The sequence below is a fragment of the Brachyistius frenatus genome, unplaced genomic scaffold (assembly GCF_029030835.1).
Source record: "Brachyistius frenatus isolate BFR_SWC_R1_liver_20210118 unplaced genomic scaffold, ASM2903083v1 Contig_80, whole genome shotgun sequence".
In the NCBI taxonomy this organism is placed as follows: domain Eukaryota; kingdom Metazoa; phylum Chordata; class Actinopteri; family Embiotocidae; genus Brachyistius; species Brachyistius frenatus.
Window position 1 is genome coordinate 1,188,124 of NW_027210679.1, and position 13,856 is coordinate 1,201,979.

Here is a 13,856-nt window from a genome sequence, read left to right on the forward strand (position 1 = left end):
CCAGCCCCAGCCCCAACAGGCGGCCCCCCAGAGCAGGCGGCTTCCTACCGGGCAGAGCATGGACGACCAGCCGGTGGGCTACCGTAGCTACAGCCCCTCGTTTTACCGCAAGACGGGTCGCATCATGCAGCAAGCCCACTCTTTCAGGGACCCTTCGTACTCCGGCCCCCACTTGAACTGGAACCCGGCGCCGAAAACCAGCCCACCAGAGGCCACGTCGGCCCCCCTCGCCGCGTCCCCGCTCGCCTCCGCGTCCCCCGAATCCCAGGACAGAGCGTACAGGCCGACGAACCACGAGAGGGAACGAGGGGCGGCGGAAGCGCAGGCGGAGCTGGTGGCGCAGACCCAGGAAGTGGTGCTGAGGCAGAAGCCCCCCACCGGGCGGAGGAACGCACACGGCATGCGACACCCCCACTACGCCCTGCCCATGGACGGGCTAGAACCCTCTTTGTTTTCTCCCGATCCCAAAGACTCGGCGCCCGCAGGAGACGCGGCACCGCGCAAACCAAACGGCAACCTCGCCCCCCTCCCCGTAGAGGACGACTCTCTGGCCTCCATCCCCTTCATAGGTACGTAGGCAGCTTCTCGCCTCCATCCCGTGTCCCTTTCCCTCCAAAAAAAAAAACTAACAAAAAAAAAAACAACAACCTCCGACTGACCTTCAGGTTTCATCACTTCTCTTCTCAAATTTAATCCCCATTGATTGTTTATTAGATGTTAGTGAAAGCTTAACGGGAGGAAATGCAAAACCCGTAATTCAGAATGAAACGATGAGTTTGGGGAATGTGTGTGTTTCCTTTATTTCCTTCTTGTCTGTCTGTTCGGGCTCCAGGCGAGGTTTCCATCATCTGACTGTGATGCTGCTGCTGTGTGTGTGTGTGTGTGTGTGTGTGTGTGTGTGTGTGTGTGTGTGTGTGTGTGTGTGTGTGTGCGCGTGCTCGCGTTGGGTAATACTGGGACTTACCAGGGTCTCACAAACAGCATTAGTTGTATAATTGAATCATATCTGATGGGAGTTTTCGAATCCGGTTGCCTTGAAGGTCACCGCACCGCGCCAAGGAAATGAGGTGGAGGTCTTAACTTCCTGAATCTTTTTTTTTTTTTTTTTTTGTCCGTGCGTGAGCGAGAGAGTGATGGAGATTTATGTCATTTTAGCCCGGTATAGCCAAAAAAAAAAAAAAAAAAATGGACATTCAAATTAGGAACTTGTAGCCTAAAGAGGCGTCTAAACTTAACAGTGAATGTTTGTACCAATAATAATAATAATAATCTGTCGTAGCTGTTGTTCGTGCAGGATATGCAGGTTTCTTTTTTCTGCATGAATGTGTTCGTACTGTAGAGTTATGGCCTATAGCTGGTGTCGGTGGGAGGTGACTGCGATCGTGTCCCGGCTTGCTTCTCGCTGTGCAAAGACTGAAAAGAGACGGAGCCCCGCGGGCTTCAGGTCGGCTTCTATCGCCTCGACGTGGACGGCGGCCGCGGAGTCAAATGAAGCCGGTCGGGCGAGACGAGCCGTGCCTCCGTCCTGAAGGGGACGAGCACGGCCGGCGCTCACCCTGACGACCGACAGATTTAAATCGGCTGACCGACGAAGCTCCGGCCCGATCTCAGAGCGACCGTCGAACGTTTGAGCACCCGGACGGTCGTTTTTAAAAGAGAGAAAATCCAGGGCGAGTCCAGCAAACCAGCGGAGGCATCGCTCTGCCTCTGTCAGTCTGTCTGTCAGAGTCACATTCTTGCCTTCACCTGAATCAAACGAAACCGAGCAGTTGGCGCTGCAGGCCGGGACACGTTTTAATGGCCACGGACTGAAACTAGGCTAGTTTCTCCCCATAGACGAGAAGAGGGAGCTTTTCTCCTCCTGCTCCCTTTCTTCCTTTCTTTCCTCATCTCTTTATCTCTCTGACACAGATGCCGATACGATCTGGGACTGTTTGAGAACATGCGAATTCACAGGCTGTTGTTTTTCTTGAGATTTAAAAAAAAAAGAAGAAAGAAAAGAAGCACAAAGGCAGGGCTGTTGTCTGAAGGCAAAAATGCTTTTTATGACATCTTGTGTGTTAAGACGCTGAAAGATTTCCGAACTTTGATCAATATTTTCTGTTTCTTTTTTTTCTCGTAGCTCATGCAAAGTGAAATTGAAAATGATGTAAGCAGCTGTAGTGTTTTACTCTGCGCCCACTTAGTGTCTTTCGACATGAATCTAAGCTGTAAATTACCAGGAGGTTTTTGTGGTCCTTGTGGGGAACAGTAGGGGCCCGTACTCTCAGCTCCCGCCTTCAATGCTGCTATTGTGCTGCTCTGCTGGATGACGGGGTTTGTGGGTGTGTTGGGGGTTCAGTCTGTGACTGTCTTTACTAGCTGCACCCTGGACACTGACAGACCAGGACGGAGACTTCCTTGTCTGGGTTTCCTGTGCCCTCCGTGTTGTCTTACAGGCACTAACATTCTTTTCTTCCTTTTTTTTTTTTTTTCTTCTTTTCTTTTTTTTCTGCTCTCAAGTTCAATCTTTCTCTTTTTCATTGTTTTGTTTCCTACATTTCTGTTTTTAATCTTTTTTGGCACAGACCGAAATGCATCCGATATGCTGACTGCTGAAAACTATCAAGTCCCAAAAGTTGTCATCGGCTCCTCGGACAGATTTATAGTCCTGTTTACACAGCTGGAACAGAACATTAATCAATTATTCAATCAACTCATAATCCTCAACAGGCAAATTAACTATTTAAAGTAATTTGTCAAGTTGAAGCGGTGAATATGATCTCGTTCCAGCAGTTTACTTTTAGAATTTGCACCTTTTTTTTTTTGTCGAATATCTTTTTGACAGTTGGCCAAAAGCAAAACAAGCAAACTGAAGTCATCACCGCCATGATTATTAAAGTAATAAAATAATCTGCAGTTATTTTTCTAGGGTAATTGTTAGTTATCTTATCTGTCAGACTTTAATGGATTTAAATAAGACATTTGACATTTTAATTTAAAAACCAATGAAGGTACTGAAAGTGTTCGGTTGCTTTTCCCCCAACCTCCAACATTTTAAATATAAATTTCAAGTAGAGTAAGTAAAGACAGCCTCATTATATGCTTAGCAGCAGCGTATTTTTTTTTTTTTTGTTGAAGTAATCCAACGGGGTTTTTGAAGGAGGTTTAAAAGGAATTAACCTCAGAGTATCGTGTAATCCTTTGTATAATTTATCTCTTCTCTCTTCACCTTTGTTCCCATAGAGCTCTAATCTCTGAGTCCCTCGAGCTCCACATCATATGTTATAGGATGTACGGTGGAGTCGGGACACAGTGTGCTGCTCCCCTCTGCTGGCCCGGCTCTCTTCCCCCTCTGAGCTCACTCTCTGGCTGCCTGTTAATGACGGCCTTTGTTAAACCCACAGCCCGGCTATTTCTGGGCCCTGCTGTAAACAGGCAGATTCCTCATCCCAGATTGGGAATGTTTTCCGTCCCTGTGTCGGGGCACTAATATGCACGAGGAGGGCGGCGTAGAAAAAGCAAAAGGGCGGGAGGTGGAAAGAGAAGAACGAGGAGAGGTGGAGGACGGTTATATCACGAGGAGGCAAAGAGGTTCAGAAAAGATGAATCCGGTCAGATGGGAAAGAAAAAAAAAAAAAAAGTCATACATTTTTTTTTTTTTTTTTTAAATATGAAACCATAGCAAGAATTCTTTTAAACAGACTTTGCGGTGGTCTGACGGGGTGGCGCACGCCCGAGTCCGTCCGGTCCGCAGGGTTGTGCTGCCCTCTGCTGCCTCCACAGGGAGCAGGCCGGCGCCTCGCAGCTGCTCGGTCACGACAGTTGAAGACATCACCGGCAAATCTAGCTTCTCCTCGCTTTATGCAAATGTGATGCCGGTGTCTCTAATCCTCTTCGTCAGTCAGGAAGTGTGTGTGTGTGTGTGTGTGTGTGTGTGTGTGTGTGTGTGTGTGTGTGTGTGTGTGTGTTACGGTTTCATATCCCTTTACTTACGTCTTCATGTCAACTGAAACTGTTTAGGACTATTTCTCCTGCGTGGCCAATAAAACAGCTTTATTTCTGTGCGCTCTTTGAACACTGCAGGCTTCAGTCAATAATGTAAAAAAATACCCCTGAATATTTACATTCATTCACCCTCATGGTATTTTCTACTCGTTGGACATTTTCTCCTGCATGTGTTAGATCGTACACTACTTTAGATTTCATAAAGAACTGAAACCTGGACCTGGTAAATCTCTTTTACAAACCGACCTCTGTGAGCAAATGAAAAGCTCTTCCCATGGCAACTGAAGACTCAGGTACTGTACCCTATGTCGGCTATTTGCCTTTTTCTCCATGCGGGACTTTTTCTTCTTCTTCTCTTTAGGCAGGTTGCAGTCATGTGGATTCATTCCTGAGACGAGCAGCACAGGTTTCAGTGCCTTTGGCCTCTTCTGTGGTTTTGTAGATGACCGTCGTTGTATTTGTATTTCGTGTCTGTGTATCTTTCGGATACTTCCCTGTTGGAGCCTGGAGGGGCCGTGTGTTCCAGCGCGACAGCTGTACATGTTGATTTTACAGTTAAAAGAATGATATTGGAATGATATTGGGGTTTCCTGCGCCCTATGTGTTGTGTTACAGGCAACGGCCTTTCTTTTTACTCCGTTATCCGCTCTGCGGCTCTTTCTTTTCACCTTTTCCTGTTCTTGGCCCAAAACATTTTTTGACACCAACAAAAATGCATCCAATACACTCCTCGGTCAGATTTGTAGTCCCGTTTACAGAGCTGCAACAGTACAATAATTCATTAATAGGACAAGCAGATAATCCTCAACAGACTAACTAACTATTCAAAGGAATTTATTTCAGTAAAATCGGTGAATATTAACTTCTACCAGCTGTTTACTTATTAGCTTTTTTTCTTTTTTTGTCTTGCGTGATAATAAGCTAAATATCTTTTGACATCTGCTGACCAAAAAAAACAACCAAAAAGCTGTGTGAAGTCTCACCTACGGAGATTGTGATCTGCAACTCGTGATGCACAGATTTCTGTGGATTTGTAAATGACTGTCGGTGTTTGTGTTCGTGCTGCCGTCTGCTGTTGGTTCCAGCTGTACATGTTGTTTATGCAGTTAGAGGGATGACATCGAAGGATGAGGTGGAAACCTTGAAATGCACTTCTCTCCTTCAGTATCTCCGATGGTAACCCTTCGGCTCCTCGTCCGTCCTCTCCCTCGAAACCTCTCCTTTCCTTACCCTCTCCTGCTCTTAACCCCTGATCCCCCCCCCCCCACCCCTTTCTGACCTTTTTCTCTAACACCTAACCCTGCCCTCCCTTTTCTCCTCTTCCTCCCTCCTTCCTCTTTTAACCCTGCCTCCCCTCCACCCTCCCACAGACGAGCCGACCAGCCCCGGCGCTGACTTGCGCGCCCGCCACGTGCCGGCGTCCTCCGTGGTGTCCAGCGGCATGACTTCGGCGCCCGCCGTGGTCACCGGCCCCGCCTCCCCCACCTTCACCTTCCCCCTCACTAGGCTCTTCTCACACGACTGCAGTGAGTTCCCCCCCCCCCTCCCCGCCCCTCTGCCTCTCTTCCTCGCCACTGCATGCAGCAAAAAAAAATTAGATCTGTGGTTCCTCTTTTTATTTCCAACGTGGATTTACGAGGCGTGCATGAGATTCCAAAAACCTGCTTGGTTTGTTGGACCCAGTTTTACATTGTAAAGAGCCTGTTTGGGTTCTTCACTGCTGTAATTTCCATCTTATCAAACGTTTTTGTCTTAAGTCCTTAAGGTCTTATTTTCTGAAAAAGAAATCAGACAATTTCAACCTGTTTCTAATAAAAAAAAAAAAACACTTGTTTAAATATTTTACTGACATAAAGTGTCATTTTCCATAATTCAAGTGCAGCATTTTTCACCTGATAATGCCGTTTTCATTCACAGTCCTGACAAATCATTTCTGCATAATTCATGAAACAAGTCACTTTTTTTTTTTTTTTTATTGAAAACAGTTTGAAATAATCTCACCGAACGACAAGACGTCACTTTTAGTGTTCAACAACAGACTGAAAGGACTCGACGAGAGGAAGTTTTCAGCAGTGCCATTGAAGTGTTTGCATGTCGGATTTGTTAGAAACGTTTGTTCAGAGTGGTTTTGGTTATTTATTTATTTTATATCCGTGCATGAAGCCCCAAAAAAAAAAAATCTTTTTTTAAAAATGTAATCCCTGGTCTGGTTTAAAGCGGAGATCTGCATGATACGTCTCCTTGAAGCACAAACGCATGTCCGTCTGTACTCACAGGGACTTTACCTGCATGCTAGTGGTGAGCAAGCAGTCCGGAGGAAATGTAATCTAACCCACTGCTCTAGGTCACGTCCCCACCGTGAACATCGCAACCACGTCACCCGTTCCCTCTCACCACTGAAACACCCTCGCTCCCCCTTCCCCCACCTCCCGCTTTCCTCCCTCACTGTCCCCATCTCCCAATCCATCACCCTCCACTCTGGTGATTGGCATTACATCAACAGTCTGTCTTTCTCTCTGTCTCTTTTCTTTTCCTTTTCTCTCTCTCTCTCTCTCCGCTCATTCATCCTTTCACCGAGCAGGCAGTATTAAATCCAGTCGCCGTTCCTCCTATCTTCTAGCCATCACCACCGAGCGCTCCAAGTCATGCGACGAAGGACTCAACACGTTCAGAGAGGAAGGACGAGTCTTGTGAGTACAGCGGAGCGGAGACAGCTGGCTGTTATTGGATGAAAAAAAACAAAAAAAATTATTTTATATGTTGTGTCTGGCAGGCATTTTGACCTTTAACCCTTTGTTGTGTTGTTGTTTTCCACAGGAGGCTACCAAAGAGAGTGAAGAGTTTCTTCACAGATGGGGTGAGTTCTTCACCTTTTACTTATTTACATGAAGCAGCACATTTTTTTTTTGGGTGCTTTGCAGCTCTTCTGTGGGAGTACAGAAAGTGTAATTTAAATAAATTCACTCGGTCGGTCGACTATTAGTTACATGTTATAATGGTGTAAAATTCAAACCAAAAAGACCGCAAACAAACGAGGACATCATACAGTTAAAAATACCAAATTTACCAAACTTGCATTGAATTAAAAATCTATAACTTGTGACTCTCTACAGAATTCAGTCACACAAACGTGATATTTCAAAGAAATGTTTCACGTCGTTGGTAAAAAAAATTGCAAACAAGTGATCTGTGTAAAATGCTGCCTGAGGTTTGAAGGGAGTTTAAATTCACCTCTTGTTGCCACGGTTACCAGATGACAACCTTGAATTTTCTTTCCTTTTTCTTTTCCTCTTGAAAATTGAGTCACTTTTTGAGTTGAACTTTTCTCATAAAATCATTGAGGTGTTTACCTGTGACATGCTAAAATGTAGCAGAGCAGAACAGAAGAGTCATACAGTCAGTGAAATGACATAATGATGTCATTTATAGTGGTACGTTTTGGCCTAACATGGTGTTTATTTTCAGGCGTAAAGACAACAATGGGTAGAGGATTTAAAAAGGCTGACATGTCAACAAATACTCTGAACACGCTCCTGTCTGTGTTTCAGTCTCTGGACAACCTCGGCACCGCAGAGGAGGTCCGTTCCAAACGTCACTCCACCTCAGAGCTGGGAAACATCACTTACAGCGACGTACGGCGGGAAGGATGGCTGCACTTCAAACAAATCCTCACAGAGAAGGGCAAGGTGGGCGGACCTGAGCTCGACCGGAGGATAACGAAGGCAGGAAATCGTTGACAAGGATTCACTCGCATCACATCGCATCTCTTCTTCACTCCGCAGAAGGTGGGCAGCGGCATGCGTCCCTGGAAGCGGGTCTTTTCGGTCTTCCGCTCCCATTCGCTGTTCCTCTACAAGGACAAGAGGGAGGCGGTGCTGCGCGGGGCCACCATCGGAGGCGGGGCCGAGGACGAGCAGCCGATCAGCATCCGCGGCTGCCTGGTGGACATCGCGTACAGCGAGACCAAGCGAAAGCACGCCCTGCGGCTGACCACGCAGGACTTCTGCGAGTACCTGCTGCAGGCGGAGGACCGGGAGGACATGCTGGACTGGATCAAGGTCATCAGGGAGAACAGCAAGACGGACAGCGAGGTCAGAGGACGCACCTTTACCGATCAGATCTTCACGTGTTCAGTGTAGTGTGTTTTCACTGGAGCAGAGCATCACGGAGTCATCATGAAGATGTGTTTGTTGTTGCAGGAGCTCGGCGTCTCCAGACAGGCCCTCATCAATAAGAAGCTTAATGACTACAGAAAACAAAGGTGAGTCAGCCGAGGACCTGAAATAACCTTAAAATCAGGTTGCAATAATTAGCAACTCCAAAAAAAAAAGTTTGAATGTGAGTGTAAATAGTTTTTCAGGATGTATCAGCTCCTGACCCCCTCAGCAGATATACAGTAGATCGTTGTCAATGGAAGACATTCAGCTGGACTTACAGCCGTCTCTCTGTCTCCCCCTGCAGTCCCACAGCCAGCAAGCCGGACTCGTCTCCCAGGTTGCCCCGCATGAAGCCTCCCTTCCTGCTCAATAAGCAGGAGAACGCTGCCGGAGCGCCGCGATCCCCGAAATCAGACGGCAAAGGTCAGTGTCGGGGGGGAAAGAACCGTCGATGTCGCTCAGTGGTATTTTTAGAGGGGACCTGGGGTCAATTTAACAAAATAATTTTCGAGTTGCTATTTGTAAATTTGATCTCTACAAAGTTGTGGAAACCGCATCGTTTAGTCGTTCAAATTCACTCTTCTTCTAAAGGTGCCATTTGGTGAATTGTTGACAGAGCGCACCTCCAAAACTGGCAACTGTTTTACATTTGTTTTTATTAAAATATCAGAAGTTATTAAGACTCATTTTCACCTGTAAGCTTTTTCACTGTTGGCATTAGCTATGGGTAATTCAGTTTTATATGACGAAAGGGAAATAAATCGATGAATTTGTTATTCTGCTTATAGCTAATAATTTTACGCTAAAACAGGACATTTCTTTTCAGTGTTTTTGACCATATTTTAACCATATTGTGCTTTTTAACATGAACACTAAACAAAAATAAAAACAAGACTGACTTAGAACCAAAGTCAATACTTCTATGGCGCATATGCTGTAAACAGAACGTGGAATAACCAAAGATAAGGCAGCATAGTGTCAAAGTAAGTAATACAGAAATAAAAATAAGATGATAACTTTTATTTGTATTTCTAATTCTTTACATCAAGATGTATAAGTCTTGTAGAAATCCTTTTACATCATTCTACAGGTATTAATTCTAATATCTGCTCATGCAGTCCCATATTTCCAGCATTGAGGCTCTGTGTCGAGCTCCAAAATCTAATGTAGTGTTCGATCCGTCCCCAGATGAGAGCAGCCCTCCCAAGTCTCCGTGGGGAATCAACATCATGAAGAAGACGAAGAAGACCGGACCCAAAGCTTTCGGCGTGAGGTTGGAGGACTGTCAGCCCGGTGTCGATAACAAGGTCGGCCGCTTCAACCTCCGTCTCCACCTGAACGCGTTGGAGCTGATTTTATTTTTATTTTTTTTTCTCTTAATGCTCTGTGTTTACATCCGTTGTCCTTCTTCCCTCTCAGTTCATCCCGCTGATCGTGGAGATCTGCTGTGGTCTGGTGGAGGACATGGGGCTGGAATACACCGGCATCTACCGAGTACCGGGGAATAACGCCATGGTGTCGTCGCTCCAGGACCAGCTCAACAAGGGCGTGGAGATCAACCCCGCGGAGGAGGTGAGGGCGACGGGAAATAAACCGTCAAACCGGGCGGGTTTGCTTCGACTTTATTCAACAACACGGTCTCAGTCGTGTGCGGGAGGTGAAATATTTCCGTCCTCTGTCGTCCGCAGAAATGGCAAGACCTCAACGTCGTCAGCAGTTTACTCAAATCCTTCTTCAGGAAACTCCCAGAGCCGCTTTTCACCAACGGTGAGTCCAAAACACGACGTGCCACCTCATGCTGCCACGCCGTCTCGCCTTTTGCACGCGTTTTAATATTTCTTACATCTTAACAGACAAGTACAACGACTTCATCGACGCCAATCGGATGGAAAACGCGTCGGACAGACTGAAGACCATGAAGAAGCTGGTTCGTTCGTGTTTGTTTGTTTTGTGTTCACGAGTTCAGTGGAACAGCATCATTTACCCTCCTGGTTAAAGTGTGTGTGTGTGCAGAAGTCCTGCAGGTTAAACAGGTTTATCATCGGTGTCGTTTGTCTCTCCGGCAGATCCGAGACCTCCCGGATTATTATTACCACACGCTGAAGTTCCTGGTTGGTCACCTGAAGACTGTGGCCGACAGCTCCGATAAAAACAAGGTGCGTCGGATGAGATTTTCTATTCAAATGAATCGTGTTTCCATGTAAAGTCCCTGGTATTAATGTCACGTGACCTCTGCTGGGCGCGTTCAGATGGAGCCTCGTAACCTGGCTCTGGTGTTCGGGCCGACGCTGGTCCGGACGTCTGAGGACAACATGAAAGACATGGTCACGCACATGCCCGACCGCTACAAGATAGTGGAGACGCTCATCCAACATGTGAGAGATGTGACGCCCACACACACACACACACACACACACACACACACACACACACACACACACACACACACGCATGCATACACATAAACACTTAGTAAAATGGCTTTTCGTGCTAAATGTCTGTTTCTCTCTGTGACTCTTGTAGTGCACCTGGTTTTTCACAGACGAGCTGGACAAAGATGAAAAGGTTTGTGTCTTTATTGTGGGGAGCAGAAGACTTTAGAAAATGAAGAGTACAACAGGTGGTTTAAAAAAAATGCAACAGGAAACATGCAGCAGCTTTGAAAACTACAAGTCAAAGTGTAGCTTGTTTTTTTGGGTTTTTTTGCAGCCTTAACTTCGACATTAACTGCATCTATTTTTTATTAGCAGGTCACAACAAAAATGCAACCATATAAACAACGATCTAATAATAATTTGACACGCTCTGTAATAAGAGTCAGCTTTTAACAAACCCTGACATGTACTTCACTGGCTTATATTTGTAGCAGCTGTTTGACTTTGTATATTTAGTTTTTTGCCATATCGTGTGTTGTTACAAGATGGTGACAGTAAAAAAAAAAAAAAAACTTTAATAAATGGGATGTTTTTAATGTTGAAGAAAAATACAAACTAAGGGGTTAATTATTTTTCATCATGTCATGGAGTCGTTGATCAAACCAATAAGTCACTGCTGTTTGATTGGTGACATCTAGTGTGATCTTATTGTAGTATAGTATAACTATGACTGTTGGTGCTTCCGGCAAATATTTACACTGGGATTTTTTTTTTTTTTTATAGATGATGAACATGAATGTGGACATTATGACAGCTGGAACAGTCTTTAATTCAAGAAATGACCAATTACTGTAATTCAGCCTTTAAAACCAGGAAAAGATATATATGCAATATTATGATGTTATGATTATCCAGAATCTAAGATAGCATCTAGTCTTATATCACAATGTCGATATAATATGGATATATTGCCCAGCCGCACTTAATCACTAAAAATATAGGTTTTAAGATGCTAAACACATTACAAAGTCCTGACATCTCTCTACTACCTGTAATAAATAATAACAATCCCCAGGGATATCTTAAAACAAAAACAAAAAAACCTCATTAAACATTAGACTCATCAATTTAGCAACACTTTACAGTTTATGGATGAGCTGCTTCAGTTCTCGCTGTGAGTGCCAGCCTCTGACGCTGTCGGCCTCGTGTCTGTCCCCGCAGACGCCGGTGGACACGGAGGACGTGCAGCCCGCCCCCAACATCGACCACCTGCTCCCCAACATCGGCAGGACCACTTTCCTCGGGGAGGCCTCAGGTGAGCGCAGCGTCCACGGCTCTCTGCCTTTCACTCACCGAGCCGACCGGTAGATTTGAAATTGCCCACCAACCCCCTCCACCCCACCCCAAAATGAACGCTGCTTTTCATTTAAAGCTGGAAGTAGGAAATTCCCCTCCACTAGTGTGCGAGTCCGGGTACTTCTCACACTCGAGTCAACAAATCTGCCAAGTTTCACGATAAAATGTAGGAGATGCAGTTCTTAGGTTTTAAAAGCATGTCAAGTGTAAATCCCCTCAAGTGTCTTCTGGCGTGAAGTCCGACGGCTCCATTCCTCCCGTGACTTGAGAGTCCAGCTTGGGAAGTTTGTCCCACTTTAAAGCCAGAATTTCCTACTTTTCCAACGGAACTGGAACGCAGCAAGAAGAATTGGAAAGTGTTGCGCTCGTTATCACGCGGGAGTGTTTCTGTGTTTGATAGCGTGCCTTTTACTTCTCTCCTCTCTGCTGACCTCTAGATTTCTCCGCCTCCACGTTGCTCATCTTTCACTCTCTCTGTACGTTTCTGCATTTCCTTTCTCTTAGCTGAGCCTGTGGAGCAGCCACTGCGGTAGGATGGGAACTCCCCTGGCAATATGTGTGTGTGTGTGTGTGTGCGTGCGTGCGTGTGTGTGTGTGTGTGTGTGTGTGCGTGCGCGTGCAACTGCGTCAGTGCATCATATTGTGAAAGTGACATAATGGGTGTGTGCTTAGAGGGAGTGTGTTAACGGTGGTGATGGTTTGTGTCGTCTCCATAGCCTCCATTACCCTCCTGAAAGTCGTGCGTCTCCCTCTCGGTGTCGGTAAAAAAACAACAACAACAACAACAATATGTCACTTCGCTGTCGCCCCGGTCTGACTAATGAATTAATGGATGACTGGACGCCCTTCTTGCCTGTTAACGCTGCTGTCTGTGACACTGGGGGTGTAAAACTGCCGTCTGTCACCGGGAGACGCCTCCCTCACTGGTGACCGAGCGCCGCTCCGCGATCATCCTACAGGGGGGGGGGGGGGGGGGGGGACAGACGGTTGGTTTTAAAACCTGTGCAGCGCCACTCATCGGGCTCCGAAACTCCACTTGTACCTCTGGAGGGACTCTAGGTGGTGCCGTTTCTGACCCGTGATGTCAGTGCTTATTTACTTTTAGAATAAAATATGTTGTGCAAAGCTTCTTGATTGACATGATGATGATGCTTTGATTTTTGATTTTTTGATTTTATACACTTTATTAATCCCCGAGGGGAAATTTCTTCATGATGATGATGATGAGACATAACAGACAATCTTTTCAGGTGATGTGAAGTAAGAATACGGAGCGTTAACACCACCAGAACAGGGCGTACACAAGAATAGCACGTACTGTAATATCCCCTACCTCATAAAATGTGTGTAAAATGGAACCGTACCTCAAATAATCTTGAATATTATAAGTAGCTATCTATAACTGAGTGAGGTATCACCATGGTTATTGAGCCTGTGGTCCGTTGATGAAGAGCTTTTTGTATTTGCAGGGTTACAAACTGAACATTCAATGGGGACTTTCTCAGGAAAAAAAAACCCACACGCGGAGCAGTTAGTGAAAAACTAACAGATTGGATTTCTGGGAAGTGAAGTGAAATCTAAAAACACAGCTGCATTTACCGCTTATCGCCATAGGGGGCGCCAAAGAGAACGAAATGGAGATTTTGAGTATTGAGTAATGTTGCACATTCGCTGAGAAACGTTAAAGGTAAAGATTAGTGTGCTGCAGAACTGTATATAGATTATTGTATGGAGTGAACGTCTTTATTTGACCCCTCAAGTTCATGTTTAATATTTGTAATATATTAGTAACAATCAGCAGATAATTTAATAGGAAAAATTACTTTTCCTCGAAGCTCAGAAAATAGTTGAAAAGGTCCAAGACGAGTTTCAAGTGTCATCAGAAAGTGTCTTTTCACAATATTTTCAATTAGCAACATATCCTCACATTAGAGGAGCTGGAACCAAACATAGTTGTCCTGTTTTGATTGCAAACTCGTCA

General features: G+C 45.5%; 1 protein-coding gene across 1 annotated transcript in view; it reads left to right on the top strand.

Moving 5' to 3' along the window:
• Positions 1 to 13,856, top strand: part of arhgap23a (Rho GTPase activating protein 23a) — a 33,506-nt gene that overhangs the window by 16,378 nt on the left and 3,272 nt on the right. The window contains 16 exon segments of the mRNA XM_069709106.1: positions 3 to 569; positions 5,358 to 5,513; positions 6,569 to 6,677; positions 6,805 to 6,844; positions 7,536 to 7,673; positions 7,770 to 8,078; positions 8,187 to 8,248; positions 8,449 to 8,567; positions 9,333 to 9,451; positions 9,564 to 9,716; positions 9,833 to 9,911; positions 9,998 to 10,071; positions 10,211 to 10,300; positions 10,394 to 10,519; positions 10,668 to 10,709; positions 11,741 to 11,834. Coding sequence (XP_069565207.1) covers positions 3 to 569; positions 5,358 to 5,513; positions 6,569 to 6,677; positions 6,805 to 6,844; positions 7,536 to 7,673; positions 7,770 to 8,078; positions 8,187 to 8,248; positions 8,449 to 8,567; positions 9,333 to 9,451; positions 9,564 to 9,716; positions 9,833 to 9,911; positions 9,998 to 10,071; positions 10,211 to 10,300; positions 10,394 to 10,519; positions 10,668 to 10,709; positions 11,741 to 11,834 — 2,277 coding nt within the window.